This window comes from Tachysurus vachellii, chromosome 24, assembly GCF_030014155.1.
Source record: "Tachysurus vachellii isolate PV-2020 chromosome 24, HZAU_Pvac_v1, whole genome shotgun sequence".
Taxonomy (NCBI): Eukaryota; Metazoa; Chordata; class Actinopteri; order Siluriformes; family Bagridae; genus Tachysurus; species Tachysurus vachellii.
The window spans coordinates 15468815-15496214 of NC_083483.1; the positions used below are offsets into that span (position 1 = coordinate 15468815).

Genomic DNA, 27400 nt, shown 5'->3' on the forward strand with positions numbered 1-27400 from the left:
TGTGGTGTATTTCTCTCGGGTTTTTTGCGACTTTCCATGGACGAGAGGTTAACCGGGAGCTGAGAGACGTCACCTAAAGCCGCACCAATACCGTGCATGTGCAAAATATCGGGGCGGTTTTAGGTGACGTCTATTATTTTGCCCCCCCACAAAATAAAAAAAATAACAATAAAAAAAAAAACGGGCCGCGGGAAAATTAGCAAACGTTCACCGGTCCGCGGCGATAAAAATTTTAGGGACCACTGATCTATAGTATCCAGGTGAAATTATCCACAGAATAAAAAACACAGCGTGAGCATTAATTGGTTTTGTGCTCAAGTAAAAAAAAAAAAACTTCTTTTTTGTGTTTCCCAGGTATAAAACTGCTATCATTGATATGAGTGATTAGCAGGACAACTACACAGGCTTCACTGCATGTTTTCCTTCTTTCCTCTCATTCACAGATCTCTGGGTGGAGATGATTCCTGGTAGAGTTGTTGAGGGAGATGAAGTTACTCTCACATGTAAAACCTCCTACAGTTTGACGTACACCCCAATATTCATATGGTACAAAGATGGAAGTTATTTCTCCTCCTCTAACCCACACCGTCTGCCATCAGTCAGTCAGTGGGATGCAGGCAGCTACAGTTGTTCTGTACAGGGACAAAGTTTTCTCTCCTCTGCTGTCCCTCTTGATGTACAATGTAAGTACTGTACAGATTGATTCATTCACTTATTAAACTAGCAACACTAAAAGTTCATGCTGAATCCACATGTAACAAGAATCCCATCAGTAATGAAACAGGAGCAAACAGCAAAGCAAGTACATGTGTTATGACATGACTCTAAACTATTGTCCTTTACACAAGAAGTCATCAGTTAATCTGAAGTTTCACTGGATGCTTTCTGATCAGGTTTGCACACTACAATATAGGAACATACAGGGAGTGCAGAATTATTAGGCAAATGAGTATTTTGACCACATCATCCTCTTTATGCATGTTGTCTTACTCCAAGCTGTATAGGCTCGAAAGCCTACAACCAATTAAGCATATTAGGTGATGTGCATCTCTGTAATGAGAAGGGGTGTGGTCTAATGACATCTACACCCTATATCAGGTGTGCATAATTATTAGGCAACTTCCTTTCCTTTGGCAAAATGGGTCAAAAGAAGGACTTGACAGGCTCCAAAAAGTCAAAAATAGTGAGATATCTTGCAGAGGGATGCAGCACTCTTAAAATTGCCAAGCTTCTGAAGCGTGATCATCGAACAATCAAGCGTTTCATTCAAAATAGTCAACAGGGTCGCAAGAAGCGTGTGGAAAAACCAAGGCGCAAAATAACTGCCCATGAACTGAGAAAAGTCAAGCGTGCAGCTGCCAAGATGCCACTTGCCACCAGTTTTGCCATATGTCAGAGCTGCAACATCACTGGAGTGCCCAAAAGCACAAGGTGTGCAATACTCAGAGACATGGCCAAGGTAAGAAAGGCTGAAAAACGACCACCACTGAACAAGACACACAAGCTGAAACGTCAAGACTGGGCCAAGAAATATCTGAAGACTGATTTTTCTAAGGTTTTATGGACTGATGAAATGAGAGTGAGTCTTGATGGGCCAGATGGATGGGCTCGTGGCTGGATCGGTAAAGGGCAGAGAGCTCCAGTCCGACTGAGACGCCAGCAAGGTGGAGGTGGAGTACTGGTTTGGGCTGGTATCATCAAAGATGAGCTTGTGGGGCCTTTTCGGGTTGAGGATGGGGTCAAGCTCAACTCCCAGTCCTACTGCCAGTTTCTGGAAGACACCTTCTTCAAGCAGTGGTACAGGAAGAAGTCTGCATCCTTCAAGAAAAACATGATTTTCATGCAGGACAATGCTCCATCACACGCGTCCAAGTACTCCACAGCGTGGCTGGCAAGAAAGGGTCTAAAAGAAGAAAAACTAATGACATGGCCTCCTTGTTCACCTGATCTGAACCCCATAGAGAACCTGTGGTCCATCATCAAATGTGAGATTTACAAGGAGGGAAAACAGTACACCTCTCTGAAGAGTGTCTGGGAGGCTGTGGTTGCTGCTGCACGCAATGTTGACGGTGAACAGATCAAAACACTGACAGAATCCATGGATGGCAGGCTTTTGAGTGTCCTTGCAAAGAAAGGTGGCTATATTGGTCACTGATTTGTTTTTGTTTTGTTTTTGAATGTCAGAAATGTATATTAGTGAATGTTGAGATGTAATATTGGTTTCACTGGTGAAAATAAATAATTGAAATGGGTATATATTTGTTTTTTGTTAAGTTGCCTAATAATTATGCACAGTAATAGTCACCTGCACACACAGATATCCTCCTAAAATAGCTAAAACTACAAACAAACTAAAAACTACTTCCAAAAATATTCAGCTTTGCTATTAATGAGTTTTTTGGGTTCATTGAGAACATGGTTGTTGTTCAATTAATCCTCAAAAATACAACTTCCCTAATAATTCTGCACTCCCTGTATGCATACATGTGTGTTAGCATAGCTAGTATTGTTGCATAGACAAACCATAGCATGTCACTAACAATAACATCAGCAAAATAACATATTAATTAGAAGTTATTGTTTGTGATTTTATGACATTATTTCTATAATTTCACTGATGTTTCCTTTTAGTTAAATTAATGTATAACTGCAGTGAAACTTGAAGACTGATGATGACTTTCATAGTCTGATTGTTAAAAAACTCTTTCAATGTGTATTTTATGGTTCCATATTTAGATCCTCCAAAGAGAGTCTTAGTGTCCATCAGTCCCTCTGGTGAGATAATGGAGGGCAGTTCAGTGACTCTGACCTGCAGCAGTGACGCTAACCCACCTGTACAGAGCTACACCTGGTATAAGGGAAGATCCTCTATAAGTACAGGAAACACCTTCACCATGAGCAGGATCAGATCTCAGGACAGTGGAGAGTTCAGGTGCTGGGCTGAGAATAAACATGGAGGTCTATCGTCTACTGTTGTGTCTCTTAATGTTCTGTGTGAGTTAATGATATTTACGATGGTCAATGATATACAGTAACTTCCTTACCCATAGTAACTTGTGACCTGTCAGTAGGTTTTTCCTTTGTATCCTTACTGTCTTGTCTGTTTTAGATCCTCCAAAGAGAGTCTCAGTGTCCATCAGTCCCTCTGGTGAGATAATGGAGGACAGTTTAGTGACTCTGACCTGCAGCAGTGATGCTAACCCACCTGTACAGAGCTACACCTGGTATAAGGGAAGATACTATATAAGTACAGGAAACACCTTCACCATGAGCAGGATCAGATCTGAGGACAGTGGAGAGTTCACGTGCAGGGCTGAGTATAAACATGGAGGTCTATCGTCTACTGCAGTATCGCTTAATGTTCTGTGTGAGTTAATGATGATTACGATGGTCAATGATATAACTGATAAATGATATCACATAGTAACCTGTGACCTGTCAGTAGGTTTTTTCTTTGTATCCTTACTGTCTTGTCTGTTTTAGATCCTCCAAAGAGAGTCTCAGTGACCATCAGTCCCTCTGGTGAGATAGTGGAGGGCAGTTCAGTGACTCTGACCTGCAGCAGTGACGCTAACCCACCTGTACATCGCTACACCTGGTATAAGGTGAAAGAAAGCTCACCTGTAGGATATGGACCGAGTTACAGCTTTACACTGACCTCCAGCAGCAGTGGATGGTTTTACTGTGTGGCTCAGAATATATACGGGAGTCAGAAAGCACCTGAAGTGGTTCTCACATTAAATGGTATCACAGCTTATAATAAATAAAACTTAGTAGCATCTATAAAGGTGAATGAGTTACAGCAGACTAATATTGATCTCTACACAGAGGGCAAGAGTGTACTTCTGTTTGTTGTTCTTGGAGTGATTTTTGGATGTTCACTTGCCATCGTTGTGGTTTTATACATGAGGTAAGCATGTGTCTTTTTTCATTCGCTTGTGTAAAATATCTGAAGTATGATCCTTCTGATTATTGTTCATTTTTAGGAGAAAGAGAACAAGAGTTTCAGCTGATAATGTCGAGTCTAGTCAGGTAAGTGAACTGTAACTGGACAGAATGACACAGTGTGACTTACTGTTTCAATAGTAATTTGTTTTTGGTAACCACTGGGCATAGAAACATAAAATACTCAAACTTACATGCAAAACAGCACAACAAATAGAGATAATCAACACTAGACCCAGATCATAATGAACATGAGGAGCCAGTTTGGCTCTAGACCCTTTTCATCACTAAACATAGTAGTAAATGCTGTTATGTAATTAATCATAGAATGGATGGATATGAAGGAATTGCTCGAAACACCAAACACATTCTTTATAATCTTCACACAGAACGTTTCCTCCAGTCCTCCTGATGACTCGTACACAGGTCTTGATCTTCAGACCAGGTCCAACGGCATGTACTACACACTTGCAGTAAGTGTTTTCAGAGACACACTTCACTTAGACATTCAGATCTGGAAAGATTTATAAAGAAGGATGAACTCATGATTATGATTTCTCTTGATCTACACAGACGGTCCACTCGAGTCTTCCTGATTCTCGGTCCATCTTTCATGTTTACAACAATGATTCAGTGAGTGCATTTGTTCATCGCTGAAAATAGCACCAGGCTGAAGAAAATAAACACAGCCACAGTGATGTAACACTAGAATGCTACTGCTACATGATCTTGAAAAACGATTTTATAATTTTATGATCGCAAGAAAAAACTCCTTGAGATGTTTTGTATATTTTACACAATAAATTCAACTATTATGTACAAACTCTCAGTGTGGTTTATTCATAATGAGTTATAAATTTGCTATTGGGCAGAAAGGGGTAGAGGTTAGGGGGTAGCAAGATTTGACATCACATTCACAACATATTTGTAGCTACTGCCCAGAAATCCACTAATGTGTGAGCATGAAACTAACTCTTCTCTTTTTATATTTCCATGGCACGACTTTCTACTTCTCTCTTTTATGCCCACAATTTTTCCATCCTTTTTCACATACAGAATATTTCCACTGCTCACATACAAAAATATTCAGAATTGATGCGGAACATTAAGTTAAGAAGAAATTTGTGGATTTGTCACCATTGATGTAATGAGTCTGTCTGTGTTTCTGTCCTGTTTCTGTCTGCTGTCTTTTCCTGTGGTTAATTGTTTGCTCCGCCCACTCTTTGGTTTCCATGGACATTAATTGTACTCCTTCTCTCCTTCAGGTGTCTTGTCTCTTTGTCCTTCAGGTGTCTTGTCTCTTTGTCTCTAATTGGTTCTGCTCTGTGATTGGTTCTTGTCTGTTATTTATACTCTGTGTGTTCACTTCCCTTTTGTTGGTCGTTATTGCATTGTGCTTGTATGTATGTTGTGGATGTTCCGGTCTCCTGTCTGCTCTGTATTCTGCTCTGTTTTGCCTGCCTGTTTGTTTGCTTGTTTGTATTACCTGTTTCTTGTTTTGGTTTAAGTAAAATCTAAAACTGCATTTGGATCCTCACTCGCCTTTGTCCAACCTCGTGTCAGAACGACCAACCACATGGATCCAGCAGAGATTTTGTTCCGTTTATGTCAGGGGGATTCCCCACTGGAGGAATATGTAGAGGTGTTCTTGGACTTGTCCAATCAGGTGGATTTTGGGGAGAGGGCCCTCAAGGACCTGTTCCGGCATGGTTTGAAGGACGGGCTGCGCTACCTAGTGCCATTGGGCCGAGAGGTGGGGCCTTTCACGGACCTGGCCAACGTAGCGTTGCTCCTGGGCGGGTCCTCCCTAACCGTGCACAGGACAGAGTCGGACACCAGCCCTAAATATTTTTTGGGGGGGGGCAGTAGGCATCGGGGTCCGTGGGCTGCGGAGCCAGGCCAGCCACGGACGTCCGAGGCCCCTACGGTACCTCGGCCCGACCCAGGCCTGTGTACGCCGGTGACCGAACCCGTCCACATGGGTGCCAGACCGGAAAGCTCGGGCGAGGCCCGGGGGAACCGGCTGATCGCCAAGCTGGCGGACACCCCGATGGTGCCGGTTCGGGCGGCCGGCATCCCTATGGCACCGGCTGGAGCACCGAAGGCACCTGAAGCACATGAACCTGCTGAAGCACATGAACCTGCTGAAGCGCCCGAACCTGCTGAAGCGCCCAAACCTACTGAAGCACATGAACCTGCTGAAGAACATGAACCTGTTGAGGCGCCCGAACCTACCGAAACGCCCGAACCTGTTGAAGCGCCCGAACCAGTTGAAGCGCCCGAACCTGTTGAAGCGCCCGAACCTGCTGAAGCGCCCGAACCTGCTGAAGCGCCCGAACCTGCTGAAGCGCCCGAACCTGCTGAAGCACATGAACCTGCTGAAGAACATGAACCAGTTGAAGCGCCCGAACCTACCGAAACGCCCGAACCAGTTGAAGCGCCCGAACCTGCCGAAGCGCCCGAACCTGCCGAAGCGCCCGAACCTGCCGAAGCGCCCGAACCCGCTGAGACACCGGATCCGACCGGGCCGACCGGGTCAACGGAACCGACCGGTCAACAGAACCAGCCGAACCGACCGGATCGGTGGGTCCGACCAGGTCAACCGAGCCAGCCAGACCGACCGGGTCAACGGAGCCGACCGGGTCAACGGAGCCGACCGGGTCAACGGAGCCGACCGGGTCGACAGAACCAGCCGGACCGACCGGGTCGACAGAACCAGCCGGACCGACCGGGTCGACAGAACCAGCCGGACCGACCGGGTCGACAGAACCAGCCGGACCGACCGGGTCGACAGAACCAGCGATCCCCAGCTTTGTCTCCCTGTCTCTGTCTGTCTCTCCCTCTCCTGTCCATCTTGATAGGTTCAAAGCGCCTCCTGCACCACCCTGGCCTCCGGCCCTGCTCTGGTCGCTGGCTCTGCCGGCTCCGCCCTGGCCCCCTGCTCTGCCGGCTCCGCCCTGGCCCCCTGCTCTGCCGGCTCCGCCCTGGCCTCCTGCTCTGCCGGCTCCGCCCTGGCCTCCAGCTTCGCCGGCTCTGCCCTGGCCTCTGCCGCCACATAGACCTGGCCCGCCTTCCCACCCCCTGTTCCGCCCCCGCTCCACCACCCTCCAGTTCTGCATTGGAGTGTCTGGAATCCACTCCTAGGGGGGGGGCTCTGTAATGAGTCTGTCTGTGTTTCTGTCCTGTTTCTGTCTGCTGTCTTTTCCTGTGGTTAATTGTTTGCTCCGCCCACTCTTTGGTTTCCATGGACATTAATTGTACTCCTTCTCTCCTTCAGGTGTCTTGTCTTTGTCTCTAATTGGTTCTGCTCTGTGATTGGTTCTTGTCTGTTATTTATACTCTGTGTGTTCACTTCCCTTTTGTTGGTCGTTATTGCATTGTGCTTGTATGTATGTTGTGGATGTTCCGGTCTCCTGTCTGCTCTGTATTCTGCTCTGTTTTGCCTGCCTGTTTGTTTGCTTGTTTGTATTACCTGTTTCTTGTTTTGGTTTAAGTAAAATCTAAAACTGCATTTGGATCCTCACTCGCCTTTGTCCAACCTCGTGTCAATTGAGGTGTTTGGGGGTGTTTCCTAACATGTATGGGAAGGAAGGACTTATTCCTCAAAGAAGGAGGAAGAAATATTAACCTGCAACAGATTCTTACTTGGACAGTTTAACAGTTTAAACCCTCAGAGCTGCTGCTGGTTTCTTGCTTTGTTTTGTTTTTATTCCTGGATGCAGGAGATAATCATCTCTAAACAAGGTCAGAAGGTTTTTTAAAATAATAATAAAATAATAATAAAATAACAAATAATTTAGTTTGACTTTTTTCTCCTTTCTATTACAAAATATCGTTTATATAAATGAAATGAATTTGTATCCTGTGTCATTTTTTCTGATGTTTCATTATTATTTCCTTTTGTCTGGCCACAAGTGCTAGAGGTATTTTATACATTTTACTGATTTGATTCAAAAATCTGTTTAAGTCAATCAGGTTTTGTGAGCTTTGATTCGGTTGATTCACTACTCATTGGAAGTTCACACATCTAACCGATGGGAACTGTAAAATGATTCAAGACTTTAATTAAATGAAGATCAAATAAAATCGCAAAATTTTCAACTCAGATTACTCAAATTATTCTGTAAAAATAATATAATTTGTTCACATTTCAGGAATCGATTTGTTCAATTCTTCCAAATGATTCATTTGTATTTCCTTTTTTCTTACCACATATTAAAGATGGGATTTAGAGACTTTTTTACTCAGTGTTCTTCCTCCTCACACACTGAACTGTACTGTACAGGACACAGCTGTAATGAACAGTAAATCTATCTGTCACTGTAAACACAGCACTTTTCTTTCATGGATTTTTATGAACACAAAGCAGATCATTTACTTTTCAGGACATTAAAACTGAACAGTCTTTTTCTATCTGTGATGATGATTATTAGGCAACACTGATGATGTCACTCAGATTGACTCCTCCACTTCCTGTTCTGTTACTGTTCATGGTTTCAGGTGAATCATTTACAAATGTACCAATTTATTTTTCATAAATATATACAGAATGTCTATCTGCTTAATGTTAATGTTTATTCAGTCTCTCTCTCTCTCTGAATTTCATGACCTGTTGAGCTTCTCCCTGTGTGTTTTTAGTAATGAATGAGTGCAGATTTATTCTTAGTGGAGAGTTTATACTGTATGAGGCTTTCTCACTGTCTGCATCATCAAGACATTTCTGTATTCTGTGTTGCAGGAGTCGTGTCCCAGATGTTCTGGCCTCGTATCAGTAAGTATCAAGATAAAAATATTGTTGAACTTTCTGTCACAGGAAAGCCACATCAGCTGAAACAATAACACACTGTACTTTATTCTTTATAAAATAATATTTTACACTGACATCACTTATACACCTAAACACCTAAACTTTGGAATATCCTTCCTTCTGAGTTACATGATAACACTGACCTGTCTTTGCTTAAAGGCAAACTTAAAACTCACTTATTTAAAATGGCTTTGGTTTATAATAATTGTCTTGGTTTTGTTGTTTTATTGCCATTATTGTAACTGTTATTTTATTATTATTAATTATTATTATTATTATTATTATTATTATTATTATTATTATTATTATTAATGCTCTGAAGCACTTTGGTTCAGCTTAGGTTCCTGTAACATGCTATATAAACAAATAACTGATTGACTGATTGATTGATTGATTGATTGATTGATTGATTGATTGATTGATTGATTGATTGAATATTACCATGATTTTCCATTCAAGAAGTTACATTTTATTCAAAGAAAACATTTATATAAATTTATAGATTTTTGAGGGTTAGCAACAGCTTTAGTTAAAAAACTTGTCATCTGAGCTAAATTGATAAATATTAAATATTTGACAAGTCACAGTTTTCCAGCCTTCTCGGTTCTGTGAGCAAATATTTTTAACGGCTTGTTGACCACCATATGTCACTAGTGTGCACAGTGTTTACAAGCTTTGACTAATTAACCTTTTTTTAGATATAATAAAGGAAAGGTTGAAAAAAATCACCAACAGACTGGTCTTGATAGTGAGGCTTAGACTTGAGGCTTAAGCCTCTATAGTGAGGTAGAGGCTTAAGTGAGAGTCATTAGTAATCAGGTGACTGAAGAGAGAAGTTTGACTCATGAGGTTAGGGTATGAGAATCATGGAGGGTTGACAATATTTTTGTGTAATAGCACAGAATCCATTTATCCATGACCCAAAAATGTTTAAGGTTTAATTGATTTACAAACAATTACAAAGAATAAATTTATATATATATATAGAAAGGAAAAATTGCTACCATACCTGTGTTTAGAGGATGTTCAGTGTGCACAGATTTTAAATAAAAGATTTGGCATGAGCAACACAACAGTGTTTATGTTTACAATAGCTCCTCTTAGCATCTATAGCAGTGGTCCCCAACCCCCGGGCCGCGGACCGGTAACCGGTCCGTAGACCAAATGATACCGGGCCGCCCAATGAACATTAAATTATTTCCATTTTATTTACTGTGGTGTATTTCTCTCGGGTTTTTTGCGACTTTCCATGGACGAGAGGTTAACCGGGAGCTGAGAGACGTCACCTAAAGCCGCACCAATACCGTGCATGTGCAAAATATCGGGGCGGTTTTAGGTGACGTCTATTATTTTGCCCCCCCCCAAAATAAAAAAAATAACAATAAAAAAAAAAACGGGCCGTGGGAAAATTAGCAAACGTTCACCGGTCCGCGCCGATAAAAAATTTAGGGACCACTGATCTATAGTATCCAGGTGAAATTATCCACAGAATAAAAAACACAGCGTGAGCATTTATTGGTTTTGTGCTCAAGTAAAAAAAAAAAAAAAACTTCTTTTTTGTGTTTCCCAGGTATAAAACTGCTATCATTGATATGAGTGATTAGCAGGACAACTACACAGTCTTCACTGCATGTTTTCCTTCTTTCCTCTCATTCACAGATCTCTGGGTGGAGATGATTCCTGGTAGAGTTGTTGAGGGAGATGAAGTTACTCTCACATGTAAAACCTCCTACAGTTTGACGTACACCCCAATATTCATATGGTACAAAGATGGAAGTTATTTCTCCTCCTCTAACCCACACCGTCTGCCATCAGTCAGTCAGTGGGATGCAGGCAGCTACAGTTGTTCTGTACAGGGACAAAGTTTTCTCTCCTCTGCTGTCCCTCTTGATGTACAATGTAAGTACAGATTGATTCATTCACTTATTACACTAACAACACTAAAAGTTCATGCTGAATCCACATGTAACAAGAATCCCATCAGTAATGAAACAGGAGCAAACAGCAAAGCAAGTACATGTGTTATGACATGACTCTAAACTTTTGTCCTTTACACAAGAAGTCATCAGTTAATCTGAAGTTTCACTGGATGCTTTCTGATCAGGTTTGCACACTACAATATAGGAACATATGCATACATGTGTGTTAGCATAGCTGTGTACCAAAGCAATAGAATATTTGAATATTTGCATAGCTGTGTATTAGCATACTTCCAAGCTAGTATTGTTGCATAGACAAACCATAGCATGTCACTAACAATAACATCAGCAAAATAACATATTAATTAGAAGTTATTGTTTGTGATTTTATGACATTATTTCTATAATTTCACTGATGTTTCCTTTTAGTTAAATTAATGTATAACTGCAGTGAAACTTGAAGACTGATGATGACTTTCATAGTCTGATTGTTAAAAAACTCTTTCAATGTGTATTTTATGGTTCCATATTTAGATCCTCCAAAGAGAGTCTCCGTGTCCATCAGTCCCTCTGGTGAGATAATGGAGGGCAGTTCAGTGACTCTGACCTGCAGCAGTGATGCTAACCCACCTGTACAGAGCTACACCTGGTATAAGGGAAGATCCTCTATAAGTACAGGAAACACCTTCACCATGAGCAGGATCAGATCTCAGGACAGTGGAGAGTTCAGGTGCTGGGCTGAGAATAAACATGGAGGTCTATCGTCTACTGTTGTGTCTCTTAATGTTCTGTGTGAGTTAATGATATTTACGATGGTCAATGATATACAGTAACTTCCTTACCCATAGTAACTTGTGACCTGTCAGTAGGTTTTTCCTTTGTATCCTTACTGTCTTGTCTGTTTTAGATCCTCCAAAGAGAGTCTCAGTGTCCATCAGTCCCTCTGGTGAGATAATGGAGGACAGTTTAGTGACTCTGACCTGCAGCAGTGATGCTAACCCACCTGTACAGAGCTACACCTGGTATAAGGGAAGATACTATATAAGTACAGGAAACACCTTCACCATGAGCAGGATCAGATCTGAGGACAGTGGAGAGTTCACGTGCAGGGCTGAGTATAAACATGGAGGTCTATCGTCTACTGCAGTGTCGCTTAATGTTCTGTGTGAGTTAATGATGATTACGATGGTCAATGATATAACTGATAAATGATATAACATAGTAACCTGTGACCTGTCAGTAGGTTTTTTCTTTGTATCCTTACTGTCTTGTCTGTTTTAGATCCTCCAAAGAGAGTCTCAGTGACCATCAGTCCCTCTGGTGAGATAGTGGAGGGCAGTTCAGTGACTCTGACCTGCAGCAGTGACGCTAACCCACCTGTACATCGCTACACCTGGTATAAGGTGAAAGAAAGCTCACCTGTAGGATATGGACCGAGTTACAGCTTTACACTGACCTCCAGCAGCAGTGGATGGTTTTACTGTGTGGCTCAGAATATATACGGGAGTCAGAAAGCACCTGAAGTGGTTCTCACATTAAATGGTATCACAGCTTATAATAAATAAAACTTAGTAGCATCTATAAAGGTGAATGAGTTACAGCAGACTAATATTGATCTCTACACAGAAGGCAAGAGTGTACTTCTGTTTGTTGTTCTTGGAGTGATTTTTGGATGTTCACTTGCCATCGTTGTGGTTTTATACATGAGGTAAGCATGTGTCTTTTTTCATTCGCTTGTGTAAAATATCTGAAGTATGATCCTTCTGATTATTGTTCATTTTTAGGAGAAAGAGAACAAGAGTTTCAGCTGATAATGTCGAGTCTAGTCAGGTAAGTGAACTGTAACTGGACAGAATGACACAGTGTGACTTACTGTTTCAATAGTAATTTGTTTTTGGTAACCACTGGGCATAGAAACATAAAATACTCAAACTTACATGCAAAACAGCACAACAAATAGAGATAATCAACACTAGACCCAGATCATAATGAACATGAGGAACCAGTTTGGCTCTAGACCCTTTTCATCACTAAACATAGTAGTAACTTCTGTTATGTAATTAATCATAGAATGGATGGATATGAAGGAATTGCTCGAAACACCAAACACATTCTTTATAATCTTCACACAGAACGTTTCCTCCAGTCCTCCTGATGACTCGTACACAGGTCTTGATCTTCAGACCAGGTCCAACGGCATGTACTACACACTTGCAGTAAGTGTTTTCAGAGACACACTTCACTTAGACATTCAGATCTGGAAAGATTTATAAAGAAGGATGAACTCATGATTATGATTTCTCTTGATCTACACAGACGGTCCACTCGAGTCTTCCTGATTCTCGGTCCATCTTTCATGTTTACAACAATGATTCAGTGAGTGCATTTGTTCATCGCTGAAAATAGCACCAGGCTGAAGAAAATAAACACAGCCACAGTGATGTAACACTAGAATGCTACTGCTACATGATCTTGAAAAACGATTTTATAATTTTATGATCGCAAGAAAAAACTCCTTGAGATGTTTTGTATATTTTACACAATAAATTCAACTATTATGTACAAACTCTCAGTGTGGTTTATTCATAATGAGTTATAAATTTGCTATTGGGCAGAAAGGGGTAGAGGTTAGGGGGTAGCAAGATTTGACATCACATTCACAACATATTTGTAGCTACTGCCCAGAAATCCACTAATGTGTGAGCATGAAACTAACTCTTCTCTTTTTTATATTTCCATGGCACAACTTTCTACTTCTCTCTTTTATGCCCATTATTTTTCTGTCCTTTTTCACATACAGAATATTTCCACTGCTCACATAAAAAAAAAAATATTCAGAATTGATGCGGAACATTAAGTTAAGAAGAAATTTGTGGATTTGTCACCACTGAGGTGTTTGGGGGTGTTTCCTAACATGTATGGGAAGGAAGGACATATTCCTCAAAGAAAGAGGAAGAAATATTAACCACCAACAGATTCTTACTTGGACAGTTTAACAGTTTAAACCCTCAGAGCTGCTGCTGGTTTCTTGCTTTGTTTTGTTTTTATTCCTGGATGCAGGAGATAATCATCTCTAAACAAGGTCAGAAAGTTTTATTTTATTTTATTACAAAAAAATTTATTTTTTAAAATAATAATAAAATAAGAAATAATTTAGTTTGACTTTTTTCTCCTTTCTATTACAAAATATCGTTTATATAAATGAAATGAATTTGTATCCTGTGTGTCATTTTTTCTGATGTTTCATTATTATTTCCTTTTGTCTGGCCACAAGTGCTAGAGGTATTTCATCACATTTTACTGATTTGATTCAAAGATCTGTTTAAGTCAATCAGGTTTTGTGAGCTTTGATTCGGTTGATTCACTACTCATTGGAAGTTCACACATCTAACCGATGGGAACTGTAAAATGATTCAAGACTTTAATTAAATGAAGATCAAATAAAATGGCAAAATTTTCAACTCAGATTACTCAAATTATTCTGTAAAAATAATATAATTTGTTCACATTTCAGGAATCAATTTGTTCAATTCTCCCAAATGATTCATTTGTATTTCCTTTTTTCTTACCACATATTAAAGATGGGATTTAGAGACTTTTTTACTCAGTGTTCTTCCTCCTCACACACTGAACTGTACTGTACAGGACACAGCTGTAATGAACAGTAAATCTATCTGTCACTGTAAACACAGCACTTTTCTTTCATGGATTTTTATGAACACAAAGCAGATCATTTACTTTTCAGGACATTAAAACTGAACAGTCTTTTTCTATCTGTGATGATGATTATTAGGCAACACTGATGATGTCACTCAGATTGACTCCTCCACTTCCTGTTCTGTTACTGCTCATGGTTTCAGGTGAATCATTTGCAAATGTACCAATTTATTTTTCATAAATATATACAGAATTTCTAACATTGTCCTTAATGTACTCATGTTTATTCAGTCTCTCTCTGTGAATTTCATGAACTGTGGAGCTTCTCCCTGTGTGCTTTTAGTAATGAATGAGTGCAGATTTATTTTTGGTGGAGACTTTATGAGGCTTTTTCACTCTCCTTGACTCGTACATGCATCATCAACACATTTCTCTATTCTGTGTTGCAGGAGTCGTGTCCCAGTCGAAGTGGAGTGTGACTTATACGCCGAGCTCCATCTGTGCTCTAAAGGGATCGACAGTGATCATGGGCTGCACATACACATATCCAACTGATTACACAGTTCAGAAAACTTTCTGGACCAAACAGTGGGTTAAAGATGAAGAGCCTCCTGATCTGTCTTTAGACCCAAAGTACAGAAACAGGATTCATTACCTCAAAGACAACCTGAATGACTGCCGACTCAGACTGAGTGAAGTGTCAGAAGAGGACCAAGGCAAATACTACTTCAGATTTAATACAACAACCTGTGGAAAAATGTGTGATGGTAAAGATAGAGTTGAACTTTCTGTCACAGGTAAGCCACATCAGCTGAAATAATAATAATCTTTTTGGGAAGATTTCCCAAAAAACAGAAGTATCATAAGAAGTATCATAAAAAGGTTTATTTCTGAATTTATACCTGACTGTAGACAGGTGTGTGTCATTATAAATGAGGAGAGGATTTTAACTAGAGGTAATAGATGAGATGTCTGGAAAAGGATCATGGGAGTTGTAGACATGGATGTGACCCTGATGTTTATTAGTATAGGTTAAATTTCTCCTAGTGCATTTGAAAGTACTGTTGCACATTAATATCAGACTAAAAAGTAATAAACTGTTAAATATGCAGCAAATATTTGCAAGTACGTTATTCCAAGTGGGGATGTGGTGGCCTAGTGGATAAGGTGTTGGTCTACCAAAGGTGTTGAGCTCAAATCCCAGGTCCACCAAGCTGCCAATGTTGGCCCCCTGAACAACCCCTTAACCCGCAGTTGTATAAAATGAAATAAAAATTGCAAGATTCTCTGGATAAGGGTGTCTTCTAAATGCTTTGAATGTAAGTACTGAGAATTAATAACTGAAAAAAGGAAAAGACTTGAGCATTTACTGTATTCTGTGCTGCTCAGTCCAAAAATGATTAATTTATTAATTTATCCATAATAGTAGCTTTAGGCTCGAAGTGTAATACACAAATAGCATAACACTGCATGTTTTCCTTCTCTCCTCTCATTCACAGATCTCTGGGTGGAGATGATTCCTGGTAGAGTTGTTGAGGGAGATAAAGCTACTCTCACATGTAAAACCTCCTGCGTTCTGACTGAGACTTCAGTATTGACCTGGTACAAAGATGGAATTTATTTCTCCTCCTCTAACCCGCTCCATCTGCCATCAGTCAGTCAGTGGGATGCAGGCAGCTACAGATGTTCTATACAGGGACAAAGTTTTCTCTCCCCTGGTGTCACTCTTGATGTACAATGTAAGTACAGACTGATTCATTCACTTATAAAACTAGCAACACTAAAAGTTCATGTTGAATCCACATGTAACATGAATCCCATCACCAATGAAACAGGAACAAACAGCAAAGCAAGTACATGAGTTATGACATGACTCTAAACTATTGTCCTTTACTATTGTCATCAGATGATATAAAGTTTCACTGAATGCTTTCAGGATTGCACACTAGAATAAAAGAATGTTAGCATACATGTCTGTTAGCATAGCTGCATACTAACACATTTGAATATTAGCATAGCCATTTATTAGCATACTTGCAAGCTAGCATTGTTGCACTGACAAACCCTAGTATATTTAAAGACAAGAACACTCATACCTGCAAAATTCATACACACCTTCTGTATATATTAGAATACATACTGTTTTAGTATTCATACTGTCATGTCACTTACACTAACATCATCAAAAGAACATATCATTATTTTCAAGTTACTGTTTGCAATTTTATGACATTTTCTATAATTTCGCTGATGTTTATTTTTAGGTAAATGTATGTGTTACTGCAGTGAAACTGAGACTGATGATGACTTAACTAGTTTGATTGTTAAAAATCTCTTCCAATGTGTATTTTATGGTTCCATATTTAGATCCTCCAAAGAGAGTCTCCGTGTCCATCAGTCCCTCTGGTGAGATAGTGGAGGGCAGTTCAGTGACTCTGACCTGCAGCAGTGATGCTAACCCACCTGTACAGAGCTACACCTGGTATAAGGTGAATGAAAGCTCACCTGTAGGATCTGGACTTAGTTACAGCTTCACACTGACCTCCAGCAGCAGTGGATGGTTTTACTGTGTGGCTCAGAATATATACGGGAGTCAGAAAGCACCTGAAGTGGGTCTCATGTTTAATGGTATTACAGTTATTATTAAGAATAACCCGTAGTAACATCGATAAAGGTGAATGATTTACAGCTGACTCATATTTATATGCACACAGGGAGCAGGAGTGTACTTCTGTATATATTTCCTGTAGTCTTTGTTGGATGTGGATGTTTATGTGTATGGTAAGCATGTGTCTTTTTCCTTCACTTGTGTAAAATATCTGAAGTATGATCCTTCTGATTATTGTTCATTTTTAGGAGAAAGAGAACAAGAGGTTCAGCTGATAATGTCGAGTCTAGTCAGGTAAGGGAACTGTAACTGGACAGAATGACACAGTGTGACTTACTGCCAAACACTAAACACATTATAATCTTCACACAGAACGTTTCCACCAGTCCTCCTGATGACACATACACAGGTCTTGATCTTCAGACCAGGTCCAACGATGTGTACTACACACTTGCAGTAAGAGACACACTTCAATCAGACATTCAGATCTGGAAAGAATTATAAAGAAGGATGAACTCATGATTCTTTTCTTTTTCTCTCACACAGACGGTCCACTCGAGTCTTCCTGATTCTCGGTCCATCTCTCATGATTACGACAATGATTCAGTGAGTGCATTTGTTCATCACTGAAAATAGCACCAGGTTGAAGAAAGCTGTAAATAATTAACGTCTAAAAATGTTAATTTAAAGCTTCATTGATGTAATGCTTTTTAGCTGTGGATTAATATTAATTTCAATCTTTAAATAGTTGAAGTATAATACGTAGCTTTCCATTCCTGAACATTGTATTGTATGTAACTTCATGTGTTTTTGATGGATACTTGTGTGGACACATGTTACATGTGAATGTGAAGTTTTTGTCCTGTCTTAACAATTACATTTTATATTTTATCTGCTAAACCAACACACTGTGCAAAAAAGTGTGCTGTTAACATTTTGTACATTCTACACAATAAAGTCATGTATGATGTACAAACTCTCAGAATGGTTTATATATAATCAGTTTGGGTGGAGGTTACGGTGGTGAGAGTCTCTGAGCTGGAATCATTAGTATCCTATACATACACCGTGAAATAAACCTACAACTTTTCCAAATAGTTAAAAATCAAGGCTTCTGTAACAGAAAACAGTCACTAATATACTGCAATGTCATGATATAACATAATTAGCAAACAATTTATTATAGCATAGCAAATTCTCAACCACTCTTTTACAATTAACTGTGTCTGACTAGCATTTTCTTTACCAGTATCAATTACTATGAATTCTGATTATTTAAAATATCATTATATGTTCATTTCATGTTGTAGAAGGTGAGAAAGCATTTTGCTGTAAAACTCAAGTTATTGTTTTAACAGTCTTCCATTTCACAGATTCTATGCAGCATCATTTTTGGGGGCATCACATATTTTACACTTTTCTGTTGTTTAGCACTACTGATGTACTCTAACGTTTCTGACGTCACACCAACAGCATATTTGAACTTGTACTGAACTAAAATCCCCGAATGTGTAAATGTGAAACTATTCTTCTCTTTTTTAAGCCCATGCCATGTCTGTCTATTTCTGTCATTTAAAAACTCTCTGTTCCCTCTTTTCAGATTTACTTCACACTATTGATAAAACATGGAAAAATAAGCTAATATAATGTGCTATTTATATAAACACTTTATCTCTCCACTATATATTAGTGCTAGTTGGCTGCAATGGATTCTGGGAAATGTAGTTTGAAGTCTTTAAGGACCTGACAGTGAAGATAAAGTGCTAAATCTTTTTATTTATTTATTTATACATTAATGTTGGTGTTGTGAGGTTAATCCCACTACTTTAAATTATCTCATGTTCCTGTCTATTCACTTTGACACTCTCCTCTTTGGTCTCAATGATTATATTTACTATATACTCAATAAAGTGTAGTTTGAGCAGATTTGTGTGTTTATTCATAAAAAAGCATTACATTTCAGAGTAACTCCTGCCTTCCTCTTTCCTCCTAATTACACAGGAAATTACTTCATCTGTAGTGGGAGAAAAACAACTGAAAGAGCTATTTTTACATAAGCAACAAAATAAAATATAGCGAAGTGAATTTTCACTTAAATGAGAATAGAAAGGGGCCACGGTGGCTTAGTGGTTAGCACGTTCGCCTCACACCTCCAGTTTTGGGGGTTCGATTCCCGCCTCCACCTTGTGTGTGTGGAGTTTGCATGTTCTCACCGTGCCTCGGGGGTTTCCTCCGGGTACTCCGGTTTCCTCCCCCGGTCCAAAGACATACATGGAAGGTTGATTGGCATCTCTGGAAAATTGTCCGTAGTGTGTGAGTGCGTGAGTGAATGAGAGTGTGTGTGTGCCCTGCGATGGGTTGGCACTCCGTCCAGGGTGTATCCTGCCTTGATGCCCGATGACACCTGAGATAGGCACAGGCTCCCCGTGACCCGAGGTAGTTCGGACAAGCGGCAGAAGATGAGTGAGTGAGTGAGAATGGAAAGATTAAAAGATACAGATAAAGAAAAAGGTAAGGTAGTATTTTTTAGGAAAGTTGCAAATTCACATTTTTTCAACTTTAAATGTTTAAATATGGAAAGCTTTACTCAAACATACAAAAGATGAGTAGAGTAAGATTGTAAGTACACATATAATATAGTTACATACCTGTCACCTTTTTCCTGTTTTATTTTATTGTAGTGTTCACTGGCACCTGTTACCATCTCTGTGTTATTGTGTTTGTTTGTTTTTTTCTTCTTATTACATTTAAATGAATATTTGTCATTACATTGTTCTTGTATGTGGCATTAATTAAAAAGTAATGTCACAAATTATAATTAGCAGGTAACTGTGAAAATGTTTAAGGCTAGGAACATTAACTAAATATCATGCATCACTTGTCATATGTCTCTCTAATAGTGTAGAGAACCAAAGCTGTCGATGCCGCAAAGTGGAATGACATGTTTTACTACTTTATAGTACTTTATAAACATTCAAATAAAACAGATTTTGTTGTATTTTGACATTTTGTTCATTAATCAGACGTTAAAATACAATGTTAAAATTCCGCATCAATAGTCAAAGCATGTAACGTTTTATAAAACGTTTGTCACCATAACAAAATATAGGACGTAGGACTTAAGAATTAGGAAAAAAGCATGAAGAATTGAATGATCTGACTTTTTGTAATTTTTTTAATATATTACATAAATGGGATGAATAATAGCCATGTAGCCAATTTTTTTAACTGTGTTAACAAAATTCAAATGTTTGTTGTCGTCTTGATTTGTTTCTAATATTTCCTTTTTTTAACGAATTCCGCCCAAGAGAAAAAGCAAGTGTCTGTGAGCACAAAGTACGATGTCAAATCCATGTCAGAAAAAATATTTTTTGTGAAGTTCACCCGCGTGAAAAGTGTAAAGATAGATCTGTATACACAATCTAAACCATACAAAATACTTGAGATCTGCTGCTTTTCTGAAACCGTCTATTATAGACACATAATGTTCAAGGTGGCTGCGGTGAGGAGGACAATACACATGCTGGACAAGACAAAGGTGCCGGTGTGAACAAAATATAATCTCCAAAGTCTAACAGTAGTGAACATTAGGTGGCAGAGTTGTCAAATGTGTAGTGACCAGTGTGACATTGAGCAAAGTTGACAGAAAATACCACAGATGAAGAGCTACTGCTGCTTACACTGCTCATGGATGGCTGCATGTGATAGACAGCTACACAAAGGTAAAAAAAAAACCATACAGGGCTTACTGAGACCTGGCTGGACATACAAGTGGATATCACCCTATCCTTACCCAGTCGTGTGTGAGAAAGAAGGCACCCTGGTAGCCACACTATCCCACAGATCCTGGAAAACCTAGGGTGATCTCCTGGTTTACTGTTACTGGGTGGTGACTCCATATGTGGGTTAGAAGACCTTTTGACATCTCAAATGCATCTGCTGCTTAGCAGAGGTATATGGAAGGATGTCTGGGAGAGCTGAAAGCTGATGTCTAAATCAGGTTATTTTCAAATTTATATTCAAATAAATCAGGTTATTTTGACGTAGAAATGTTGCTTAATATTATTATTATTATTATTATTATTATTATTACTATTATTATTATTATTAATAATAATAATAATAATAGTAATAATAATAATAATTCACAATTCTGTACTTCAACAGTCATTTTACCAATGTGGAAAGTTTAAATAAAAGTTAAATATTCGATAAGAGCTCTAATAACTAAATAAAGAAGAATTGTAACTATAAGTGTTTGGGGGTGTTTTATAAAAAGAATGAAGGACTAATTCAGCACACACTGAACTGAACTGTACTGTAAAGGAAACAGTCATAATTAACATTAAATATATATATATATATATATACAGTACTTTGCTTTACAATTATAAACGCAGCATTTTTATTTGCACTGATGATGTCACTTAGATTGACTAAGTTTTCAAGTGAGTTATTTGTCCTTTTTTTTTAAATTTAACTTTGTGCTTAGTGTCAGTAATGATTTTCAGCATCAGCAGTTCTGTGTTAAGTTCCTCTTTTTTCAGCTCTTTCTCTCTCTCTGAACTGCATGACCCTGAGAGGTCTGCGACTCAGACATCCATCATCAACACATTTCTGTATTCTCTGTTGCACGTATAAAATAGAATTCTAGCTATAAGTGTTTGGGGGGTGATTCATAACAAGAAGGAGGAAGGACTAATTCAGCAAAGGAAGAGGAAGATACATTAACCAGCAACATATTTTGACTTGGACAGTTTAATAGTTTAAACCCTCAGAGCTGCCGCTGTTATTTTTCCTGGATGCAGGAGATAATCATCTTTTAATGAGGTCAGAAAGTTTTTTAAACAATTTATGCAGTTTGAATTTCCTAACTAAAGTATTATTTTTGAGCAGGAACTGAAATTAAACTGTGCATTCTTTACAGCTCAAGTGTAAAGTGACACTACAGTCATTTCTATTAGAAAACATTGTCTCAGAGCAATAGGCGGTGTGTGTATATCCAATTCATATCACATATTAAAGATCAGATTTAAAACCATTCTCTTTACTCTGTGTTGTTCCTCCTCACATACTGAACTGAACTGTACTGTAAAGGACACAGTCATAATTAACAGTAAGTATATATATATATAATATGCACAGCACTTTGTGTTACAATTATTAACACATAGCAGATTATTTTTGCCTTTTTATGATATTAAAACAGTGTTTTCTTCATCTACAGGCTGCACTGATGATGTCACTCAGATTGACTCCTCCTCTTCCTCTGGTCTTTCTGCTTATGGTTTCAAGTGAGTTATTTGTCCTTTTTTTAATGCAACTTTGTGCTTAGTGCCAGTAATGATTTTCAGCATCAGCAGTTCTGTGTTAAGTTCCTCTTTTTTTCAGCTCTTTCTCTCTCAGACACTCATGAAAAACTCCTGCTGATTATCTTTGAAACGTCTCTAACAGCAGTCAAAATGTCATTGTTTGTGTCAAACAAGTTGTGAATTTGTTGTAACATTACAACAGGAGATCATGACTTTTTTTCATTGGTTGTTGCATTAAATCTTACCCAGATACAGTAGTGCTATTTTCTGATTGGCTATTGTGTAGCCTCTTTTTTTGATTGGCTGATAAGTGTCAGGTTCGACTAAGAGCTCCAGAGGAGACGCGCTTGATTCCTGCCCGGTTCCATAGAGACAGCGGTGCGGACTGATACATTTTGGGCGCTGCGGCTTATTAAATATATGATAAATAGTCAGTTTTTCTGCGAGACAAATACAATGTGTGGAGGGAGAGAGTGACAAAAAACCAAAATGAGTGACTGTCACTCTCAATGCGTGACACTTGAGAGCCCTGCATCATCAACACATTTCTCTATTCTGTGTTGCAGGAGTCGTGTCCCAGTCGAAGTGGAGTGTGACTTATACACGTAGCTCCATCTGTGCTCTAAAGGGATCGACAGTGATCATGGGCTGCACATACACATATCCAACTGATTACACAGTTCAGAGAACTTTCTGGACCAGACAGTTGCTTACAAATGAAGAGCCTCCTGATCTGTATTCAGACCCAAAGTACAGAAACAGGATTCAATACCTCAGAGACTACTGGAATGACTGCCGACTCAGACTGAGTGATGTGACAGAACAGGACCAAGGCAAATACTACTTCAGATTTCTAACAAACAAAGGAGAAAAGTATCAAGGTAAAGATGGAGTTGACCTTTCTGTCACAGGTAAGCTACATCAGCTGAAATCATAACACACTGTACTTTATTCATTATAAAATATTTTACACTGACAAAATTTACACCATCATTTTCCATTTAAGAAGTTATTTTCAAAGAAAATGTTTAAAAAGTTTTAACAACAGCTTTATTTCTAGCTAATGTATAAAATTCACCAACTTGTCATCAGTCTGTAAATATTAAATACTTTCTAAGTCTCTGTTTTCCAGCCTTCTCGGTTCTGTGAGCAAATATGTTTAATGGCTTGTTGACCATCAGATGTCACTAGTGTGCTCAGTGTTTACAAGACCTAAATGTTTAATGTTTGATCAATAAATATGTTGAAAATGTTTGCAATTGATAAATAATTACAAAGAACAAATAGAAAATAATAAAAAGAATTTTAAAAAAAAATCCAGTTTAAATGTGCTTTAGACACAAATTTTATATCTATACTGTTCATGAAGTGTATGAATATTTATTTAACAATAAACAATAAAATATTGTTTTATTTCGCTTCCATAAAATGGTGTCACTCAACTATTGAAGCTAATTATAATGTAGAGTCATGAACATGAGCTAACTGTCTTATTTACATTTCAGTTCAATTTATTTGGACTTGTATAGTGAACTTTTAACAACAGACACATCTCCCAAAGCAGATTTACAGAAATCTGGGTGTAGATTTAGAGTTCAATAAAAGATAAAAAGGTAACATGTTTCTCTGGCTAACACTAAATAGTGAGATTATAAATCATTACATTATACAGGTGTACAAGTTTAAAGACAAACATCTGAACAGTGCTGAATGTGTTGGATTTTAAATAAGCGATCTAAAATGAGCAACACAACAGTAGTTATGATTACAGTAGCAGCACTTAGCTACAAATCTACAGCAACCAGGTGAAATTATCTACAGAATAAAGAACACAGCCTGGGTATTTAATGGGTTTGTGGCCAGGTATCATCATTAATATGAGTGATTAGCAGGACAGCCCTAGACAGCCCTAGGCTCAAAGGATAGTATTACTGAGTTTATTTTAAAGATTTCCTGGTTAATTTCTCACACACACACACACACACACACACACACACACACACACACACACACACGAGTTTAGTTGAACTTTATTCTGTATTCTAAGAATACAGACACATTATTTTTAAATCAATCTTCTCCCACAAATCCATCAAAGTCCTCATCTACTGTGTCTTCTTAACTTGGCACAGTTCATTTTCTTGCTTCCTCCAATTCCGAACCATAGATTCATTGATGTTGAAATCTTTTGCAGCTGCTCTATTCCCACTTACAACCGCGTAACTGATAGCCTGTAGTTTGAATTGTGCCTCGTAAACATGTCTCTTCACTGGTGCCATTTTCGGGGGTCCTTAGACAAACAAATGTTGTCTGCTTCTTCTTCTGATTTTTATTGGCAGATGGCAAACCAACTTAAGGTGCATTTAGTGTGGCGGGCATAATGGTTAGGAAGAAACAAATGTTGTACACCTACCTACCGGAGGCGTGGCGGAGGTAAGCGTACGTACTGTGCGTATTACGTAATGTTCTCTGATTGGTTTATCGCTGCCAGCGTACGTAGTGCGGAAAATACGGTATATATTTCCCTATATACAATATACATATTGTAAGAAATAAAAAAAATGCGTAGTGTAAAAATAAGATGATGTTGAAGATCTTAATGAAGAACAAGAAGTTTATTCCAGCATAGCAGTGACAAAATACATGACGTACTTTGGGTTCATCGGAGTCAACAAGAACCCTGAGCAAATCCTGCTCAAGCATTATATACTGTTTTCCCCTTTGTAGTTTAAATGAAGTTCTGTTTTGAATGTGTATTGAGCGTAAGAACTGAGTGTCTCCCAAATGGCTGGGCTACACCTTGTTATTTAGCCAGATGTCTTTACATGTTAATCACGGTCACGTATACCTTGTCTTGTTATTGTTACAATTGTTATCAGTCAAATAGTCCCTTTAAATGGTCATCGCGGTCACGTAGACCTTGGCTTGGTATTGTTACAGTTGTTATCAACCAAATAGTCACTTTAAATGGTAATCGCAGTCACGTAGACCCTTTGTTCGTGGTGATGCTTAATGTCCTGCTGCCGTTCACATATTTATAATTGAATCAAATTTATACATTTAGAGTCCTAAACGTATTACCTTATGATACTTAAACCTTTGTAGGAATGAGCTCTTTTAGATGTGAACCTTGGAGTGGAATTTGGGTGCAATTTCTGTAATTTCTTACAGTCCCCCCTTTGATGCTTTTGGCCCTGAAGCATCACATCACTTCCTTAATACAGATCACACCTCCCATTTTTGGGCAGGTGCCCAGTGTCGGTGAAGCCCTGCCTTAGGTTGTTCCCCTTTGGCCCTCAGAGAATCTTACCCGTCATCGAAACTTCACCTCACGCACACTGGTTTTAGCTCCATTCCATAAGGCAAACTTCTCACAGGTTTTCTTCTTAAAATTTGGTTCTATCTAAAATATTACTTGGGTTTGGAGCAGAGACATTCAGAAACCATCACAGCCAACGGGAACATTGATCATTGAATTATCTGCAATCTGCCGTTTCAATGTGGTACACAGACAACATAACATAAGGCATTGACAAAGAATGAGAAAGATGCATACACAAACTGCAGTTTTGAAAGTTACATCTCAAATCAGATCATAATATGCAATAACCAAATCACCATCATGCATTTGTTTAGTTAAAACATTATCTTTTCCTACAAGACCTTGTTGAGCTTTGACAGTATGGTCATCCTTTCTTTGCATTATGACATAATGACATTAACATATTATATAATAACATATTATTATATGTTTTGGTAACTCAAAATCAAATTCTGGGCATCTTTCTCCAAGACTAGTTGTCCTCTGGATCAATTACATTGTCTGGATCAAATACATTGGGTGAAATTCACATATGGAATGTAATTTTCCTATGAACCAAATTGAAATGAAACAAACCGAATACAAAGTAAAGTATCATTAGTCGGAAAAAGTGTTAACATTTGGTTATCATTAACAAAGATAGAAAAGTGATCAAGAGTTGTAATGACACATGTTTTCCTATTTGAAACTATTACTCTTGTAAAATTATTGTGGACATGTGTTAGATTGATTTCACAAGCCTCATAATTAGTCTGGGGTGCCCCAGATAATGGTTGTTTTTCCAAGGCATCAAACTCGCAAAAATAAAACCAATGTAGTTTTGTCACAGCGTTCTATATCCAATCCTCGCCATTCTCCTGATGGTAACTGTGTGATAAACCTAAAAGTCCTTGAAGTCCATTCTTTAATACATTCTTCTGTAATATTCCCAAATTGTCCATGCTTAGAATCCTTTCAAACAATTTTTCAAATCCTTTCCAATCCTTGAGATTATTTACTTGAAGATGTTCTCTGAGGAGGTGATGAACTGGTTGCAACAGCACTGTGATACCTTAGGAACGCTGTTGTCAAGAAGACCTTATACATCCCTGTTACCCTGTTCATCTGGGTTTGGAGATCATGCTGTAAGGTTCACCAAGACCGGAACATGGATCCATTGTAGATAAGCACTTTGGGACAGCGTTGGGCACTGCTGTCACGAGAGCTGCCTTTCTTGTCCATCCCCACATCTTTATTTCTTTTTTGACCTGAAAAACACTTGGAAACATAATGAATTTATCCCCCCCCCCCCCCCCCCCCTTAAAGCACACAAAAACATTACAAACACATACAACATAAACGCCTATTTACATGGACCTTATGACTGCTATCAGATTTTTATGATATTAATGGATCTATGTGGAATGATCTCTTACCAGGTTGTTGGTTTTTAGTTTTGTGGCAGAGCTTGTGACGTGAATCTCTGCCTAGTCTCTCACAATGAGCAGACCATGGGCCCTCATTTTGGTAATTCTTTACCACAACGTCATCACTACTTTCCAATTTGTGATGGTGCACATTCTGACCAGAATGCATTTTGTTTTTCTGACTTTGCCAAACTTGCTGATTGGCTTGGTGAAAAACAGGCAATGAGTTACACAGATTTTTGAGCTCCTTTCTCAGTCTGTTTACCGTAGCCTGTAACTGGTTTAAATCCATTTTGGGGCCTGTTCTCTTAAGGGAAAATTTGCATTCCCTTGAAATATGTCCCTCTTTGCCACATGAATAACACACCAGGAGGTTATCAGGGTTACACGAGGGTAGTCTTTCCTTTCTATCTCCAGTAGTGTA

At 38.8% G+C, this 27400-nt stretch overlaps 1 protein-coding gene across 1 annotated transcript in view; it reads left to right on the forward strand.

Annotated features, from left to right (window-relative positions):
* The first annotated feature begins 554 nt into the window (after window positions 1–554).
* Window positions 555–27400, forward strand: part of LOC132839095 (uncharacterized) — a 50200-nt gene continuing 23354 nt past the window's right edge. Inside the window, exons 1-28 of the mRNA XM_060859876.1 lie at window positions 555–687; window positions 2737–2994; window positions 3110–3317; window positions 3446–3744; window positions 3829–3910; window positions 3987–4032; window positions 4335–4418; window positions 4519–4578; window positions 7668–7689; window positions 8612–8716; window positions 10412–10654; window positions 11203–11463; window positions 11579–11836; window positions 11953–12213; window positions 12298–12379; window positions 12456–12501; window positions 12804–12887; window positions 12988–13047; window positions 14465–14531; window positions 14778–15125; window positions 15828–16067; window positions 16696–16956; window positions 17043–17109; window positions 17185–17230; window positions 17309–17392; window positions 17483–17542; window positions 22164–22230; window positions 22815–23159. Of these exons, the coding sequence (XP_060715859.1) occupies window positions 555–687; window positions 2737–2994; window positions 3110–3317; window positions 3446–3744; window positions 3829–3910; window positions 3987–4032; window positions 4335–4418; window positions 4519–4578; window positions 7668–7689; window positions 8612–8716; window positions 10412–10654; window positions 11203–11463; window positions 11579–11836; window positions 11953–12213; window positions 12298–12379; window positions 12456–12501; window positions 12804–12887; window positions 12988–13047; window positions 14465–14531; window positions 14778–15125; window positions 15828–16067; window positions 16696–16956; window positions 17043–17109; window positions 17185–17230; window positions 17309–17392; window positions 17483–17542; window positions 22164–22230; window positions 22815–23159 (4177 nt within the window). The remainder of the gene's footprint in view (window positions 688–2736; window positions 2995–3109; window positions 3318–3445; window positions 3745–3828; window positions 3911–3986; window positions 4033–4334; window positions 4419–4518; window positions 4579–7667; window positions 7690–8611; window positions 8717–10411; window positions 10655–11202; window positions 11464–11578; window positions 11837–11952; window positions 12214–12297; window positions 12380–12455; window positions 12502–12803; window positions 12888–12987; window positions 13048–14464; window positions 14532–14777; window positions 15126–15827; window positions 16068–16695; window positions 16957–17042; window positions 17110–17184; window positions 17231–17308; window positions 17393–17482; window positions 17543–22163; window positions 22231–22814; window positions 23160–27400) is intronic.